The sequence below is a fragment of the Vidua macroura genome, chromosome 2, assembly GCF_024509145.1.
Source record: "Vidua macroura isolate BioBank_ID:100142 chromosome 2, ASM2450914v1, whole genome shotgun sequence".
NCBI classification, from domain to species: Eukaryota; Metazoa; Chordata; class Aves; order Passeriformes; family Viduidae; genus Vidua; species Vidua macroura.
The window spans coordinates 18,500,042-18,518,465 of NC_071572.1; the positions used below are offsets into that span (position 1 = coordinate 18,500,042).

At 39.9% G+C, this 18,424-nt stretch overlaps 1 protein-coding gene across 1 annotated transcript; it reads right to left on the minus strand.

The window, feature by feature from the left end:
* Positions 1–7,896: 7,896 nt before the first annotated feature.
* On the minus strand, positions 7,897–13,779 carry LOC128821787 (toll-like receptor 7). The gene is made up of 4 exons (XM_054003099.1): positions 13,704–13,779; positions 12,384–12,394; positions 11,565–11,738; positions 7,897–11,186 (listed from the first exon to the last, which is right to left on the minus strand). The coding sequence occupies exons 1-4, from the start codon at positions 13,777–13,779 to the stop codon at positions 8,046–8,048; spliced, it is 3,402 nt and encodes a 1,133-aa protein (XP_053859074.1). The 3' UTR covers positions 7,897–8,045.
* Positions 13,780–18,424: the final 4,645 nt, after the last annotated feature.

Genomic DNA, 18,424 nt, shown 5'->3' on the forward strand with positions numbered 1-18,424 from the left:
CATAACAACCTATGGCAACATAACAGAGGTGGGTACAGTGTTCTGGGACAAATAGAAGTGGGGGGTGATTGACGCAGAACTTTCATGAAGAAGCAGGGAGTGGTTACAAGACTGACACCCCAACAAGGAGTGACAACCCCTGACTGACAGAACCATGTAAGAAGAAAATGGTGTGAGGTGAGAAGATTGACATGTCTGAGTGACAGGAGCTCTCATGGTAAACAACTTGGAGCAAATCACTGTGAGGGAAAATAGGGGTACAGTGAACCAACCTAACTAACATTAATAAAATCCCCAACTAAACCAACCCAACCTACAACAAGGAACTGCAAAGACTCTTGCTGACTCTTTTCCCATCCCACAATGCTGCCCTTGATGCTTTTGTAGGCTTCTCCTACAAGCTTTCTCACACCACCCAGCTCTCTCTCCCCCCACCATCTCCCACTCACACATGCAGAGACCTGCCTGTGCAGGACCACACTTAACAAAATTTCTATTTCCAAGTGCTTTGAAATTCCTGATTTGCCTTTGCCTTTCATGCAAAAATAGTGATGAGTGGTTAAAGAGTACTATTTGTCTTCTGACTTTCAGTGAAGAATTTAATGACTTCTCATAATCACTTTATATAAAGTGGTGATGCCCAACAGCTTCAGAAAGTTGTAACACAGACTGCAATAGCAGATACATATGACCTTGTCTGAGATATAAGTATATCTGATAGTGCAGAATTTCACTACTATTAATCTGTCTAAATATGCAGATAGGTATCAGATGAGATCTACAAAAATGCTGGCACCTACATTACTTTACAAAGCTACCCCTGAGGACCTGATTCAAAGCCATTGTAGTCACAGAGAAATTACTATTGCCTTTATTAGGATTCAGTTGAGATTAATGTTGCACACTTCTTTGCTGCCCTTTGCTGTCTCTGTTCCTGTGATTTGAATTGCTTCCTCAAGGCATTGCAAAAAAAGGATGGAAATGTTAGCAGCAATGCATGGGAAGTTGAATACTTTTCCTTCTCATTTTGACAGTATCTGTTTAATACAGAAAGAAAAATATTGTTTTAAAACTTAGAATTCTTCTGTTCATATATTTTAAATGCTGTTACATCTTTTAAAAAATATCTACACCAATAGTGAAATATTTTGACTTGTTGGAAAAGGAATAAACCTGTATGCCACTTACTTGCAGCCTCAATAACTGGAGCAGGGTGACTGAAAATCTATCCCATGTTCCTGCAGTAAACATCATGTCCATGGAAATCAAGTGCAAGTATTTGATTTCCTCAAAACTGTAGAATATATAAAATGTGCCTTCAGTAAATATTTCCCAATATATCAAAATGCCTGATGTCAAGGAGTTTATGGCAAAATCCCATTTTCTAGCTGTCCTAGGCAGCAAACCAAAAGCATTAATTAAAACCTAGAGTGTATCAAGCCACCTGAATAAATAAGGGGACAAGTTTTTTGTTGGGTTTTGTTTTGTAATTTTTTTTGGTTGAGTTTTTTTAAGGGTATGTGACTGGAAAATGTCTGAATTGGGCAGGGAAAAAATATTAAAAGGAAGATGGTATCAAAAACTAAGAAACAGGAGACAGTTACTTAACAGTTTTGCAGTGCTGGAGAGAAGAGAAAGATGATAAATCGAAAGCACGTGTAGGGGTGCATGATTGATCTGCAAAGGAGAAGACATAATGCTGGATTTAAAAAGCTTAAACCTGTGATGGTTAAAGAGGAACACTGCATCAGACCTAGTGTCTGCCCCAAGGTCATTGCTATGAACTCTTATCCACAGTGTCACTAATGTGATTGAAGACCTATTTCCAGCATTATCTCTGCTAGCAGAGGAGAACTGACTGCAGAAACTCTGATCAGAACATGCTAATGATGTTGTGATACTTGGTTTTCTACTTTCAGCTGGTAAGGTAATTTGTTCTAAGGAAAAATACAATTTCCTTTGTGTAAACATCTAATTATCTTTCAGCGATAGATCTATGAGGTTATTAAATTACTTGAAAACAGACATGTCAGCTTTTCTAAAGCTTGCACCTTTATCAAGAACATTTAGCATTCACTCCTAAAAGTGTTTGTAGAAGAAAACTTGAAGAACTTTGTACATTTTTTGGTTTGCTCTTTGACATATGTTGTAACAAAATGATGACTTCCTCTATATACAATGATTTTAGGGACTGTAAGTTTTGAGAATGATTTCAATACCATGACTGGATTTGTCTCTGGTAATTGAAAAATAAACCCTGCTCTTCCAGAGCAGATGAACTCTGTACAACCTCTCCAGAGGCTATGACCTGACTGAGGAAATCAGATGCAGAAGGGATTCACTCACAGCTCTGGCAGTGTTTGAAAGCATACAGCAAGTATTTTGTGGAGTCAGAATTAAAGTCTTCTTTTTTAAAGATGTATTTGAGCACAAGATTTTCCAGAGCAAAGTTCAAGTGGAGAAGTGCAATTGAGGCACTTTGACTCAGATCAAGATGCTGTAGAGATAGGATTAGGGAGGCTCACACCCAGGACAGGTTACTGGGGGACAGTAACAACATGGTCAGGTTAGGGAGAGCAGGACAGCCCTAAGTTCTGCAGGAAGATATTTTCCATAGGGTCCCAGTTCTAACCCTCACCAATTTCCTTCAAGACTGAGAAGGTGTTGTAATGGAAAAGATGCTGATGGGCATGAGACCTAATCAGGTAAAGGAGGTGGAAGGCCTCTAGGTACTGTCTCATCATTGCCATTAAGATGTAATTCCTTCAACTTTTTTGAACTTGAGAAAATTGCATTTAATCTATACATAGGCTGAAGACCTCTCCTGGTGACATCCTTTGTGCATAATGTGCCAATTTCAGTCCAGTATCAAAATCTAAAGTTTCTCAAAACTGATAAAATCCTCTAAAAAAATCATGCTTTTAGGATCACTCTTTCTTTAGTCCTTCTATGGCCTGACTTGAACTCAAAGTTTGTTGATTCTACTTTTTACATACTAAAATAATATATTAATCCTGTAGTACAGATCAAACAGTGTGCTCATAGTCTGTCTTTAAGTGACCAAGGTGAAATTAGATTGCACTTTGATCATTTACTTCAGGGCAAACACCTTCACATGAATAGAAAATGTAGAAAGTGTTTGCATTAGCTGTTACAAACCTTCAAATCCTCTCCAGTAGATTAAAAATTGGCCTGAAGGAGAAGCTTAAATTATGAAAATGTTATGAATTCCTCTACACTGATAATTCAAAATTTATTTACACTAACAGCTGGATCACATGCAGCAACAAATCTGAAACATAATGCAATTCTGTAGTGTAGGTATTCCAACACTACACTGTGACACATAACCATGCAAATGCAAAATTACTCAAACCACTTACATAATTAAGAAAAAAAATTAAATATGAATTTGAACTGTTTACTTGTAGAAATGAGAAAAAAATGCTGGCAGCTAATGCAGTGGTTTTACTGGAGTTAGATGAAGAAATGTGTCTGAATATGCAATACAGGTGTGTGTCATCAGCATCGCTGTAGACTGACACGAAGTGTTTCCTGGATGTGATTTTATTTAATGCATATGCACACAAAATATCTCATACTGGATAGCTAGCACGAGTTATTTTGTCATCTAAAATGAGAACAAAACATAATGACTAAAGAGAATATTGACATTTGAGATCACTGGTGAGTCAGCTTGTTTGCTCTTCAGAAAAAGTTCCCTCATAAAATACAAAGTGAAAGTGAAATAAGGGAGAAGAACAATAAAATGTGTTATGAAAAATAAGAAGTAAAATTGTTATGTCCAAGTGATAGGTGGGCAGGTGATGAGCAGGCAGGAATGTGAGGATTTAGGAAGAACTAACTGTCTCAACAATACTCTTCCTCAAGAACTAAATACATCTAACTGAGATGCCAATGTTCCAATCATAGAATAGAATGACTTGAGTTGGAAGGGGCCTTATAGATCAAAAAGCATATGGATTTTGTAGAAATTATTTGATTTCTCTGTGCTTTATTTTTATCACTTTTACTTCTAGAGATAATGATGGATTAATGTGTGTGTCTTTTCTATTTGGACACAAAATCTGTCTTCCCAAATTAGGAGAATAACTTCCATAGACATTCAGTGAAGTTGAGCTCATCCAGAGGCAACTGAGAGTAATTATAACCAAAATTATCTGAATATCTTCTTTGTAGTGAAGGGAGAAATTTGGCCTGTGGCTGATTTTTTTTCAAATTAACAACCTATCATAGGGTTAATTTCTACAGGCAGATACTTTCAGAACAAGATTGAGGAAATGAAAAGGCAGGGTTAGTCAGAAGACAAAAAATAGCTTCACAGTTGTAGAGGCCCTATTGACCCCCAGTGTGATCTACTCACAGTGTATTTTTAAAGATGCTGTTATAAAGTTTCTTTATGGAATATCATGCTTGCTACATAGCACCCCACTTTTATTGCAGAACAAGAGACTAACTAAACAAGCTATGTTGAAATCAGACTTGCTTTGATTTCAGAAGTCACTTCAAATACAAATTTTTCTCACAGGGAAGGCACCTGCAAGTTCCTTATATGTCAGCTCTTAAAAACAGAGAGATCAAAGAAATCAGAGAGGATTTTACAGTCATCTAAATCTGTGCTGTAAGTATAAATGATTCTTACAAAATTTCAGTGATTACTATTTTTGTGTCACACTAAAGACAGTAATGTAAATAGCACATTTTTTTTCTGCTAATTCCAAAAGAATGGTAAAAATTCAATTAATTCACCAATATTCTTCTTCCTTTATCCTCTTTCTGCTTCTTCCATTCCATGGCCACATAGGCTAAATACCAAATCTAGCCATGGTCTGTTACAATTTCTGTAAGGAAGCAGCAATTGATGCAGAACATTCTTTGGTCATCCCAGTGGGTGTTTACAGTATATCAGATACTTTGATGTCCATGTGACATGGTTATTCAGGACCACCTTGCTGCACATGTGAGCCTGGAGCAGCAGCCACTTTGCCTTACTGAAATTATTGTCAATGCAAACACCTACAGAGCTAATGGAGAAAAATCTTATATTTGGGTGGTAAATGAAATAATTACATCTTGCATCCCTCTTGAACTCATGCATTAAGATGAGCTATTCATAAAATGTCTCTATGATCACACCTCTGAAGGGAGAATGACATACAGACTTGTTAATGCAGCTGTAGAAGTCCACTTTTAAACTGGCCAAAAATCCATAGTTCCTCCTCCTAACTGATCTCACACCAAATCACAAGCTATACTTTCACAACACCCTGATGTACAGAAACCTCAGAACTCTTCAGTATTTTGTAATTTGGACACAGCTACACCAACCAGGCAAGCAAGCTCCAAGCTCTGCCAGAGAGAAGTGCCCAAGTGAGAGGGCACAGCTGTGACAGATGTGCCAACTGGTCAAAGGGATATCTTGTGCCATAGAATGTCATGCCCAGTATATAAACTGGTGAAGTAACACAGAAAGGGATCTGATTGTGGTTTGGAGATGGGTTGTGCATCAGTAAGCAGGTGGTGAGCTATTCATTGTGCATCACTTGTCATTTATGGGTTTTCTTTCTCTCCCTCTGTCTCTCTCCCTTTTTTCTTACTATTTTTGTTGTTGAAATATTATATTTGACTTCATTTTAACTACTAAACTGTCTTTATCTCAACCAGCAAGTGCTATATTTCTTTTCTGATTCATCTTTCCCATCCCACCAGGATGGGGAGAAGTGAGTGAGTGATTGTACGGTGCTTAGTTGCCACTTGGGGTTAAACCACAACATCCTCCCAAGTCACCCAGCCTTGCTTTCACTGGCCATACACTTTCTTTTATCTACCTTAGCTCCAGAGAAAGATCCCTGGTCAGCCAAGCCAGCCTTCTGCCTCACCAGTTTGATTTCCAGCATTTTGGAATTACATGTTCCCATGCTCCAAGAAGGTGGTGTTTAAATTTTGATCACACTGGTAGATCCCAGAATCTTCAAAACCATTTTCCCAAGGGGCCTTACAAACTACTTCCCTGAGCAGCCTGAAGTCTACTCTTCTCACATTCAGAATTTTCCTGGCTATTTTCCTCCTGTCACTAGATTATTTTAAATTCAACTGCTTCATGCTCCAAAATGTCCACCAATCACTAATTCACTCATGAGACCTTCTTGTTAGCAAGCAACAAATCAAGGAGAATACCTTTCCTAGTCACCTCCCTTAATACCTGTATCAATATCTACTCATTTCTACTCATCTCATACCCATCCTGTGCATGCTTCTTAATGGAAGAGGAAAAAATACCTCTCCTCGCAACCTCAGAAAGACTAAGTGACCTAGTGTTCCTGCCCTTGTCAGTGAGGCTGAGAAAGAGGATCTGCTCCAAATAGACATTTTGTGGGGAGGCAGAGGGAGATGGTGTGGGAGTAACTGTGGGACAGAGGTTCCTGTTTCAAGTACTACTTTATGGAGAGAGTCACATTACAGCTCATGTTATATTTAGACATACAGATTGTTTAGGCTTACAAACAAAACCACCAGAAATACACATTATTAAAATATAACTCTAAAACTCCCAATTTTTAACCAGGCCCTTATCTGTTTCCTACTTCTGTATTTAATCAATAAGAATGTTATGGAAAATTGAGAGGGCAAAACCCTTCTAATCTGTAATATTATTATATTAAGTTTATTTTCTTGTGTTTCTTTGTTTTTCTGTCTTGTTGCCAAAAGGAAGGATCAGCCAGAACACTTAGGTGAGGAAATGCACATGGCATCTGAAATAAACAAGTTTAAAGCAGTTAACAATAACAACATCAGGCAGAGACGTCACCAAGACTAGATGCCAGAAAAGAAAAAGGGCTTTGGTCAAGAGGGGAGAAGCTGCCCAGACTGCTGCAGACAGAAGCATCCAGCAAGGTGCTTCTCCCAAATGTGCTGCTTCTCCCAAAACAGACATCATCACATCAAGCAGAGAACTTGCCTATGTCACGCTCAGAGGTTTAGGCTGCCATTACAAAAGGTTTCACTTGAAATACTCTCATGTGTTCAATGAGTCTGTACTGTGAAATAGAGTGGGGAACAGACACAGGTGTTTATTTTTTTTCCTTTCTTCAGGTTGTCCCTAAAGTCAGACCCATTCCTATCTCAAGTGCTTAGTAGTGCTCCTTCAGCTGCTGTGGGAGAGGGATCTTCCTGGGGAACAAAGAGATAAAGGAGGGCTTAAGGCTGCTCTGGAGAACCACAGCACAGCTAAAGAAACAGTGGGAAGAATGCTTTCCTTGTGAGACCTGATCTTACATGCTTTTCACTTCCAAATTCTGTCTAAATTTTCTTCTGGAGGCTGTCATCAGGCTCCAGCCCTGCCTAGAGCAGCTAACACCCAAGTTACAGAAAGGGTGGTCACTCAGGGCTTGGGTGGAAAAGGTCCTCAAACAGATAGTACAATATTAGAGAGGACCCCTAAAGTCTTCAGGGAGGAGCCAGCACAGCTAACAGCCCAGAAGGCAGATGAAAGGCAAAGTGAAAAATTTAATTGGAAATTACCAGTAAATGTGTCTGAACTTCTGCTATGCTATAGTATAGCTGCGTGTTCCCCCTTTCTTACCACCATTTCCACTTTCTCTTCTTTTCCTTTTACTTTCCTTTCTTTGTCTAGTCTCACCTCCTCCTTTATTTACTTGATTTTCTCCACCTGCCTTGTGCCTTTTCCTCTCTGCTGTCCTGCTCTGCCTCCTTGCTTTCACAAAGCAACCTGCAAGCCCTACAGAACCTGAAGTCGCATGACTTCCCATTTTAGCATCTTGCCTTACTGTGCAGAGATCAGTGCAAAGCAAGGTGCATGTCAACTAAACATCTGTTCTGGCAACACTTTATATTCAATTTGGAATTATAGGATTTCAAAGTAACTGTGCCTTTCATTTTGGGATATAACATCAAGGAGGTATATCTTCCCTGCTTTGACAGTTTCTGCAAAGGAAGTTCAGAATCCTTTGTGGAGGATTTTTTTTATCTTGTGCATCATAACAATATTAACAGGGAGAGTAGAGCTAAACAGTTTCTTGGAGAAGCTTGTTGTAAGCCAGAGAATTACTGATAGCTATGGCATTTTGCAAGCACTGCCAGAAGTAAGGCTGAGACTGAGGATTAGTTGGCCATTCCAGGACTGAACTTCTGCACAGCCTTTTCCTCAGACGGACATAGCGGGACTTCTGCAAAACCTTCTCAAGAAATATCAAGATAATGACATCCATTTTTTCATCCAGAAGCCGCTGATGAGCCATATAAAATGTTGTCTTGAAGCGGCCGCTTTTAATATACCTGTTGGTCAGCACAAAGATGGTTTTTTTGCTCAGCTGAATGCTCTGGGAAAGGTTGTCAAAGACCGGCTGTCCTGGGAGCCAGTCCCTTCCTTCCAGGCATAAATTGAACTGCCTGGCTTTTTGGTTTTCCAGCCTTTCAACCAGCTCTTGCAGCACCCACTCATTCACAGCTGGATCTTCACTGTCGTAGGCAATAAAGGCATCGTAGCAAGCAGCTGGTGAAGACAAGCGCCGATAGCCCTTCAGCCTGGCAGTGCAGTAATGGTAGCTGTACCACACATCCCAGAAGTAGAGATGGCTCATCACTGTGAACACCATCAAGGCAAGGATGGCCGAAGCTGACAGAGCATACAGGATCAAATACGACGTGTCCAGCTCACAGGTGTACAGATCCAAGAAAACCACGCTCTTTCCTTTATGTGCCCCTGGGCCAGCACAGGTGACGTCAGTGGCCAGAAGAGGAATGGTCACCTGCGTCCGATTGATCCACCAGACAAACCACACAGCCTCACAGTTACACTTAAAAGGATTGCCGTGCAAAAGCAGCATCTGCAGGTTGTTAATGACATTTTCAGGGAAGCTAGATTTCTTAATTATTTCAATCTTGTTTGAGCTGAGGTCTAAGTACCTCAGTTCAAAAGCACCTCTGAGAAAATATTTAGTTAAACGCTGAATGCGATTGTTTCGGAGCATCAGTTCTTGGAGAGATGAAGTGCAATTGGACAGCTCTCGGGGAACGTTAGTCAGAAGGTTATTGCTCAGGTCCAGAGTTACTAGGTTCTTCAGAGAGGGGAGGTTTCCCCAGATGAAACTCTTCAGTCGATTATTTGTTAAGTTGAGGATCTTGAGACCGGGAGGCATTTCTTCAAAAACACCGTGAGGCAAAAAACTGAGTGAGTTGAAGGAAATATCCAGTTCTTCCAAGCTGGTCAGATTCTTGAAGAAGGACAAGTATCTACCATTGCCATCCATCCATAAAGCATCTAAACGATTTCCTCTGAATTCTAAAATTTGAAGAGATTGACTTTCCATTCCTGTATCAATAGTGGAAGAAATGTCATTCTCATTCATCATCAGCTTCCTCAAATGGGCAAGGTTTTTTGTAAAACTAAGCAACTGAGTAACACCTTCTGCCTGAAAATAATGCTGGTTATTGCTCAGATCTAGAATTTCTAAAAATTTTAGTTCTTTGAAAGCCATTTGGAATAGCAAATCAACCCTGTTGTTAGAAAAATCCAGATATTTCAATCCAGACAAGTAAGAGAATTCACTTCCATTTAAAGTTTGACTTATTGCATTATCTGACAAGTTGAGACATTTGAGGGAGCTAAGTCCCTGGAAGTCTGAGGGATTGACAAAAAATACATTGTTTCTGCTTAAATCCAGAGTTTTTCCATAGTTAAGGCAATCTTCCTTCACTAAAGATTGGTAGGAAGAAGCCTCTATGTCTTTGGAACGGCAGCTTCGCTCATACTCATCATACCTGAAATAATGCATCTCTTGTTGTACTTGCCTGTTGTATTGCTCGACTGAAATGCCAGGATTAGAGCAAAATCCATAGAAGTTGCTTTCCCCTGAAGAAGGAGAAATTTTATTCACTGAGAGGTCAATGAACTTAAGAGCTGGGAATTCTTCAAACACTGTCATGTTTGCAACTTTAATAAAATTAGTCCCAAGATCCAACATGGTTAGATTCCTAAGACTGAGCAGTGGCTGTAGATCTTGTGCCCTCAGTTCTTTAAAGACATAACCCTTGAGCCTCAGGGTTTCCAGGTTAGAGAGGGAGGAAAATGTCTTAGAAAGATTCAAGAAGGGAGAATACATCTTCAGCTCAAAGTTAAAGGACAGATCAAGCTGCACAAGGCTAGGGAGAAATTTCAAGAACTGAGCGTCTCCAATCTCCTTCATGAGGAAATTCTGGGAGAGGTCAAGTTCTTTGAGATTCTTGATGTTTTTAAACCAGCTGCTGGGTATGCTCTGAAGAGAGTTACTGTGAAGCCGCAAAATCCTTAAATTTTCCAAAGAGTCAAAAGCCTTTGAATGTATTTGAATCGAGCTCTTGGGGCAGGGAATGCAAGGATATGGGGCATTATAGCAACGTGGGCAATTGCCACTTAGGTCGAGAATTTCTAGGTTGGGAAGACCACTTAAATCCTGTTCTTGAACCTCTTGAATCATGTTGTTGTAAATATACAGTTCCTTTAAAGTAGATGACAAATTGGGTGGGATTTGTGTTAAGTTGTTGGACTTGAGGGATAGTATTGTTAACTTTTTCAGTGCCAGGAAAGCTGTTTCCTCAATTTCAAATGAAACATTGCATGGATTGCGGTAGTAACAGTTCTGTCCAAGATACAATACCTCTATGTTTCCTAGTTCTGAGAAGCTGGCTTTTTGGATAGAAAAGATGTGGTTTGCTTCCAGGCTCAGCAAGGTTAAAGTAGCAGGAAGACCTCGGGGTATTTCTGACAGCTGGTTTGCATCCAAATACAATGACTTCAATCTTGTCAGGGCAGCAAAACTGCCATTCTCAATTTTCAGGGGGCTGGTGCACACATGATCTTTAGGCCCCAGTTTGACAGGCACACAGTTGCATCTGAAGTCAATCTCCTGGAGGTTTTCAAGATGATCAAAGGATGTTGGGTAGATGTGGGGAATATTGTTAATACTCAGGGTAAGGTTGGTTGAGTTTCCAGGGATCCCTCTGGGGACTTCTGTAAGGCGCCGGTCGGTGCAGTCCACTGTCACAGTACCTTCTGAAGATTTAACATCACAGGGTAAAGTTTTGGGAAACCAAGCCTCTGACAGTAGCATTGGGAATATGTAGAGCAAGATAAATGGCAATGCATTTGACCTCTTTGCACAAGGTACCTAAAACCAAGGAAAAATGGAGGTATTAGTTTAATGCAATGAGAATATTTCACCTATACACTGGGTCAGGCCCACTGTACATCTAAATTCTGGTTCTTGTCTCACACTGACCAGGAATTGATGTGCAAGTAGGATTAGAAATTTCCGGAGGCATATGTTGGTATTTCCTTTCCATTTTTTTTTCCAGAGGACACAGCATTTTATGCATGTATAAAACGTTATGAGAATAATGAAAGAGTGTCTAGCCTAACCAAATGGCCCATGATATCCCAGTAATTGCCTGTCTCCATCTTTTATTGCAGAGCAATGTCTCCCAGGGCCAGGAGCATTAGCCAAGGCTAGTGCCTATGAAGCATAGCAGAGAGCTGGTAGGGAAACCATAGAGACTTCTTGCACTGCAAGACATTTTGCTCCATCAAATGGGTACCCTTTACTCTGCATCTGACAATGCACACCACAGCAGACCATGAAGTGCTGGGTGTCACCAGGCATGGACACAGAACCACCAGTCAGAGAGGGCAATACTGGTAGCCACTGCACATCAAAGTCCACCTTTAAAACAAGGGAAGTCTAGGGATGAGGCATACAGCCATGAGATATGCTGTTATATATGTGGTAAAGGGATTTCCCTGTGATCTGTGGCTAATGGATTACTCTGGGCATGATGGTGTGCTAAAGTGTGATACATTATCAGGCAGAAACGGGTAACACTTTTACCCTCAGTCAGCCAGGTAGAAGAGGAAGTGATGCTGAAGTTCCACAATTCTGTACTTTCCTTGTGCAAGACACAAAGTCTTTGTAATTGCTTTGTTGCTCTTGATATCCCTTATTTACATATAAGTGGCTGCTCTCTGTCCCCCATTAATGATGACAGTAACAGAGTATTTGACCACAGTCTCTTCCACTTCTCCCAAAAGTATAAACTGGCATTTGAAATCTTAATTGGCAGATGATGAGAATACAATCATTTTATGGACTAGTCAATGGAGTTATTTCTCTCTCTTCACAAAACTAGGGATGCTTCTTTGGTAAGATTTGCACTGGGAGCACTTATATAGCACTGTACATTTGTGTATTGCAAGTCTAGTGTATTTATCAATTATCCAATAGATTGCACTACTGGTGCAATGGAAGTGTGTTCATGGAAGTTCTTATTGAACTAAACCAGACTTACAGTGATGAATCAGTAATACTCACAACTGGTGAATCTGTTCAGGAAGAAGATGAGACTTGTAGTGTAAATCAGACTAGTGTTGCATCTGGGAACCTGACCAGACTTAGTAGTAGTTAACTGGCTCAAATCAGAAATTAAGTCCAGACAGATCTAGCCCCTCTGAGTTCTGAGGACCAGCTGGAAAGCAAGGGAGGTTATTTTATGCCAAATTGCTACATAATTAATGCAACAGGAGGAAAAGCTAATTAGATTCAACCTTCAAAGATGTGATAAACCAAAATAAACACTGTCCAACCATTAGAGTATGACATGGACAAAGTATGATTGCAGTCTAGATTGAAGACACAAACTTTCTACATGAACTTATATTGCACTCAGACACTTAATTTTAGGTGCTTACCTAAGTTTCTCACTTTATTGTCATTAACCTAGGCCGCCCTGACATTCAAGAGAGGAAGGAGGGAAGGAAGAGAGAGACTGAGAGACCCCTCTCCAACTGCTGCTTGGCTCTGAAGATGGTGAGAGCTCTGGCTTACTACACAACAAACAAAAAGTAATGCTGCACATTTAGGTGCCTGGAATTAGTTGCAAAGAATCTGGGCTTTGAAAGTCTTCATGAATATGTTTGTAAGTTTCTCATGTAGTTCTGTTTTTTTAGGGACTTAAGTGTAGTTGCAGAGCCAGCCTAGATCTTTGTGCTTCATTTCTTCATATATTCTTCCCTTTCATGATAATCTTTTTAATGCATTACTTATTTGAACTGTAAAGAGTTACATTCTGGTGCTGGCTATCTGGCTATTCACATATATAAAACCTCGCTTCCATTATAGTACCAGAACAAACAAAAAGACTTCTAAATAAGAGCAAAAAGCAATGCTGTCTTGTGCAATGTCTTTGCAATGGGAGGCTTGCTTAAAAGCACAGCTAGAATATGGGAGCTGTTCTTTTCTCAGTAATCTATGCTTGGCTTTACAAGAAGTTTGAAAAGAACTAATCTACTGATCTTAACTGGCATGTGCATAAACTCTTAATGATTTAGGGTGTTCTTCAAATATTCAGCAACAGTACAGCTATGTGTTTCTGAAGGAAGTTTTTCTGCAGGGGTTCCATATATTTGTTCATGGGGGAAAGGCTAGAGAAACATCTCAGAAGTTACAGCAAGTATATGTATATATATATTAGGCTCATTCTGAAGTATAGAAATAATTCCCTGCAGCTTCTAACCATAACAGTAAACTGAACCATTTAGAAAATAGAGAAGCAGAATATGTTCTTGAAAATCTTCTACAACAGTTCCAGTCAAAAATGTCTAAGAGCAAATTTAAAATAAAAGTTGAACATACCATATTCTTTGTGCTTCCAGGTCTGATAGATTAGATTCTGGAAGAGACCATAAACTGGAGCAGAAGAGAACAGCATCAAAATGGTTTACAGTGGTTCATCTGAGGTGTAGGGGAGAACATAACCCACTCACGACAACAGTAATCTACACCGTATCTTCTTTCTCTTCCTCTGAACACCAAAGGAAGGCAACTTTAAAATCCTTAATGAGAGAGCATGAGATTAATCAGCTAGGAGACAAAGGCATTATGAAAGGGTAATACTCATGTGATCAACAAAGATTGCAGAAGCTCAAGTTCCTTTTTTTTTTTTTTTTTCCTTTTTTAAATGTAAGCTGCATCAAGGGAAACAAAAATTGTTAATTGACATGGAAGTTTAGTAATTTTTATAATTATTATTTGGGATTTATTTCTGCAGGTACCAGCTTCAAGGATTCAGGTCTTTCTGAGAATCACTTGTGTGCTAATATGAGCAGACAAATCTCTTAAGCTGAATACTTTATGTAGAAATCTGGAAGAGATATCTGTTAAGTGAAAGGAACTTGGGGAAGGGAACCAAAACCAAGACAAAAAGGATAAGGACATAGGTAACTGAATACAAAGAAGTGAAAACTATGTGGAAGAGTGTGCACAAGTTGGATTGTGAATGATTTCTTCAAGTAACCAGCCACATCCCTGGTACATGTCACTGGAATATGAGATGTCTAGTGTCCACTTTGCTTGCATGAAGGTTTTCTAAAACACAACGTCCAGTCACTTAACCTTGCAATTTTTGACAGGTGCTCCCTCAGAGTCTATGACTACAAACTGTGGAAATTTTAATAGCTGTACCAACACTTCGCAGTGTCTTTTGCTCTCAGGTTGATCTTTTTTATTGTTTTAATATTAGGAACGTGTTATCAGCCAGCTAAAAGCTCAAGGAGTTTCAATTCTATGTAAAGTGAAACTGCAGCTTTAGCTGACTGGCAGTAAAATGCAGAGCCTTTCCTTTCTTATCTTTGTTACATTTTTGCCTATGAAATGTGGGAAGCAATATAGAGCAATAATTCCCTTCAGAGATTGAGGCCGGGTAAATGGAGGGGAGTTTTCAGAAATCCAGGACTTCTGAACTATAACTTGATTTTTAGAGGCACAGGGAGTCACTGGTTTAGGGATTTTAAAAGTTCAGTTTCCCTCAGAAATTGTGCAAAATCTCTTTTGCCTCCTCTGAAACACTGTAACTGAAAGCAGAAAAGTACTTCCTACTACATCACGTGTTAGGGGAGGAACAACTGATATGAGCAAATGTATATTATGGCTGCTGTGAGTGAGGAAAATAATTTAAAATAAAGCAGGGGTCCTTAATTGTCTTAACCCTACATCTATAAATTTGGTTGATAGTTGGCTTGTAATCAGATTGGTGAACTCACATTTCCTTTTTTTTGTTCCTTTGTCTACAAAAGGTTGCTTTATCTCATTTGCCAAAATCAAGATTCCACTGTGTTTATTTTAAATCTTGGTAAGTTTACTTACAGTCCTAAAGTCTTGCTGCAATGTCTTTTCTCTAAAGTGCTGACCCTCATTTCAAGAATAAGGGTACAACTCCATCTATGCACAGTTAATACAGTGTTCAGCGTTACATGGCATAATTTGCCCATAAAATTATTCAAGAAAGCCAATTATCTTGCTCAGATTTTAAATTTACATAAGTGGAATTTTCAAACTGATGTTGCATATAGGTGTTGCAGAAATGTGTTTGCGGGCACTAAAAATAACCAAAACAATAAACAGAAGACAGCATGGGAGGAGATTGTCCTACAACAAGGGCAGAGGAAGCACTCAGGGCCTGGTGAGGGAGGACACTCTGAAAGATCTGTGTTAAGAGCCTACCCAAACTGCCCAGGGTGCTGAGATATGGCCAAGGGAGCCACTAATACCACAGAAACAGACACTGACTTTTCTGAAGGCTCAGGCTGCCCCAGGCTACCTTAGTAACAAGACTGACTGTTTGGTTTACAACAGGTTAAAATCATTTGCTCAAAGAAAAGGTGCCCAGCACTCTTGTTTTTGAAACAAGAAACTCCCTGGGTTACCTTCAAGGGAGACAGAAGGCATCCCAGAATAGCTGAAATAAGATGGAGCTATTTTCCAAGTCCTTCAGGGTCAGCACTGCAACTGTGTCCCTTCTGCTTGCCCCTTCCTCATGGGCAGATAAGGCAAGAGTAGCCACAGACATCATTCCTTCCTTTCTCTGGGGGATGATGAAGAGAAGTGCCAAGGCAGTAATGCTGGAAGTGATGGTGAATGACAATGGAGAAATTGGCAGCAAATCATAAAACTGGCAGGTTTAGAGGAGGTTGGGCACTTGTAAGTGGGATATCCTCAAATCCTGCTTCTTAGTGATGGCATTGCTAGCCTTTTTTCATATTTCATGTAGGTAATCCTGCCATGGTTTATGAAGTAATTTTCAGGCAAGAACACTGAGGGGGCACTGGAACAGCTCCTGCAGGACAACATGGAACTCAGACACTGCTGGACCCAAACAAATCACACAGCAGGAAAGCAGCTCCATATGAATAAAAGGCTTAAGATTGTGGCAGGCAAGCTGCTGTAACACAGTTCACATTAGACATGCACGCATGTCAATTTATGGAGTTCTAAAGACCATGAGACATATTTTTTTCATTTATTTTAGACCTTGATATTGCCTTTTTGACAACTGTGCATGACATTTTTATCTGTGAGGGCTACTATTCAATAGAGATTATTTTGATTCTAACATCATGAACTGCACTTGAAATGGATTGATTTGTCTCCCTCTATGTATGTATATTTATACATGCAAAACACCTATATACAATAGGAATGTATTTTGTATAGTGTATATATTGTATATATCTAGATACAGTTGCAGATAGCACAAATGTTTTTACTTGTTTAACCAAGTGCAGAGCCCTGCCATTTCCAGTGGTGCAGGCTTCCACTCCCAGCCCTGTGACCTTCCTCCCTGGTTGCCCTGGAGTCTGCTGGAGCCAGATTTTCCCTTTGCTTTGACACCACTGTTCTCTGAGCCCTGCAAGCCTTGCTGGGACCAGGGGTCTCTTCAGAGCTGAACGCCTGTGGCACATACCTCATTCTTCCCTTCCCTGAAAAGTCACTCTAGAAGTGAAGTGTTGATGTGTGCCACTGCCACCAGTACACCCTGCTTCAACCCCTGCTCATTAATGCCAATTCATGAGGCAAGCAGCCATCACGTGTCCCTGAGTGGATCACATCTTCATTACCCTTCACCTCATTCTCAGGCCCTGAAGGTTCTGTGAACCCAGAAGAAAACCCAGACAAACTATTTTTTCTCCTCCCTCCCATGCTCAAGGTTCCTGGGCAAAAGGTGACTGCTCCCCTCCTTACTGTCCTGGAGGGTCCCAGGTCCCTGGCCCATCAGGCCCCCGTGGAAGAGGGAGGTAAAGTGCAGCAGCCCATGGTCTAGAGATCCAACCAGTTATGAGGCATAAAGGGGAACCTGAACCAGAGCTGCTGCTGGACAGTGAAACCCATCAACCTCCAGTAGCAGGCATGCCTACATAATTATTTGCATCCTCTGAGGATGGAGGGAGTGGCTTATTCTTTTATATGTTTTGAGAGTCTAATTATAGTTGCTATATTGATAGAGCAAAGCATGGTCTAAGATTTGACTTGATCTGCACAGGTTTCAAGTCACTGGCATCATAAGTTAGGATTTAGTGATTGGAAATTATAAGTTGAAACTTATTATAAATTCTGTATTATACTACTTACAGCTTGTACTATGTTAATTTATTTTGTAGAAATCCTGTGCCATTTTAATAATAATAATTTATGTGCTTTACTAATCATAATATCCTATAAACAATGCTTTCATTGTAAGTACAATATAGCACTGTTGGAACCCAGGGCACAGGGAATATTCTCTGCCTGTCCTGAGAAGTCCTGATCCCCAGGAAAACACTGCTTTTAACTTTTGTCCATGGAGAAAGCTTCCAAGACTTTGGGACGAATTGGAATCTTTGAGTGTGTGAAATAGATAGTAGTATAGTTTATCACAGGGTGAAAAACTTAGAGTTTTGGGTTTTTAGTATGGAGATGGGTAGGAAAAAAGATGGAGAATTTTGGATGTTGTCTGATCTCCTTCTTGTTCTTCATCTATTCCATTTTCTGCAGTGTTGGGAGCACAGGGTGATAGGTTAGAAAGAACCACAATGCAGATGTTGCGTGGACAGAAAAATAATTAGTTATTGGTAGAAAGGTAGAAATAAAGTATACGTTCTAAGAGTTAATTGGACAAAATAGCTTTAAAAGACCTTGAATCTGTGTGTCTTGTGACTTTGGTGCCTTCTCTTTGTACGCTAAGTCTGAGATGTAGACATTGTGCAGAACTTCTGATAAGAGAAAAATAAACAACAACCTGAAGACTGAAAAACCAAAAGTCCCATCTGCCTCTCATTCCTGGCACAGAACTTTTTAGGGGTCTCTCGATGCGGGGGGACCCACAAGGGAGAATTCTACATAGCACCATCATAATTTAGCCAAAGATGAGCTCTTCCCTTACTGTTAGATGAAAGCCATCCACTATGAATCCTACTAATAAGAGCAGAAATCTATGTGTATGCACATGCATGGGGACACAACACCTAATCTGAGCAGGGAATTCAGCAAGTCTCTATGATTTGCCTATTCTGTACAATTTTTTTTTTTATTTTGTGCCTTCT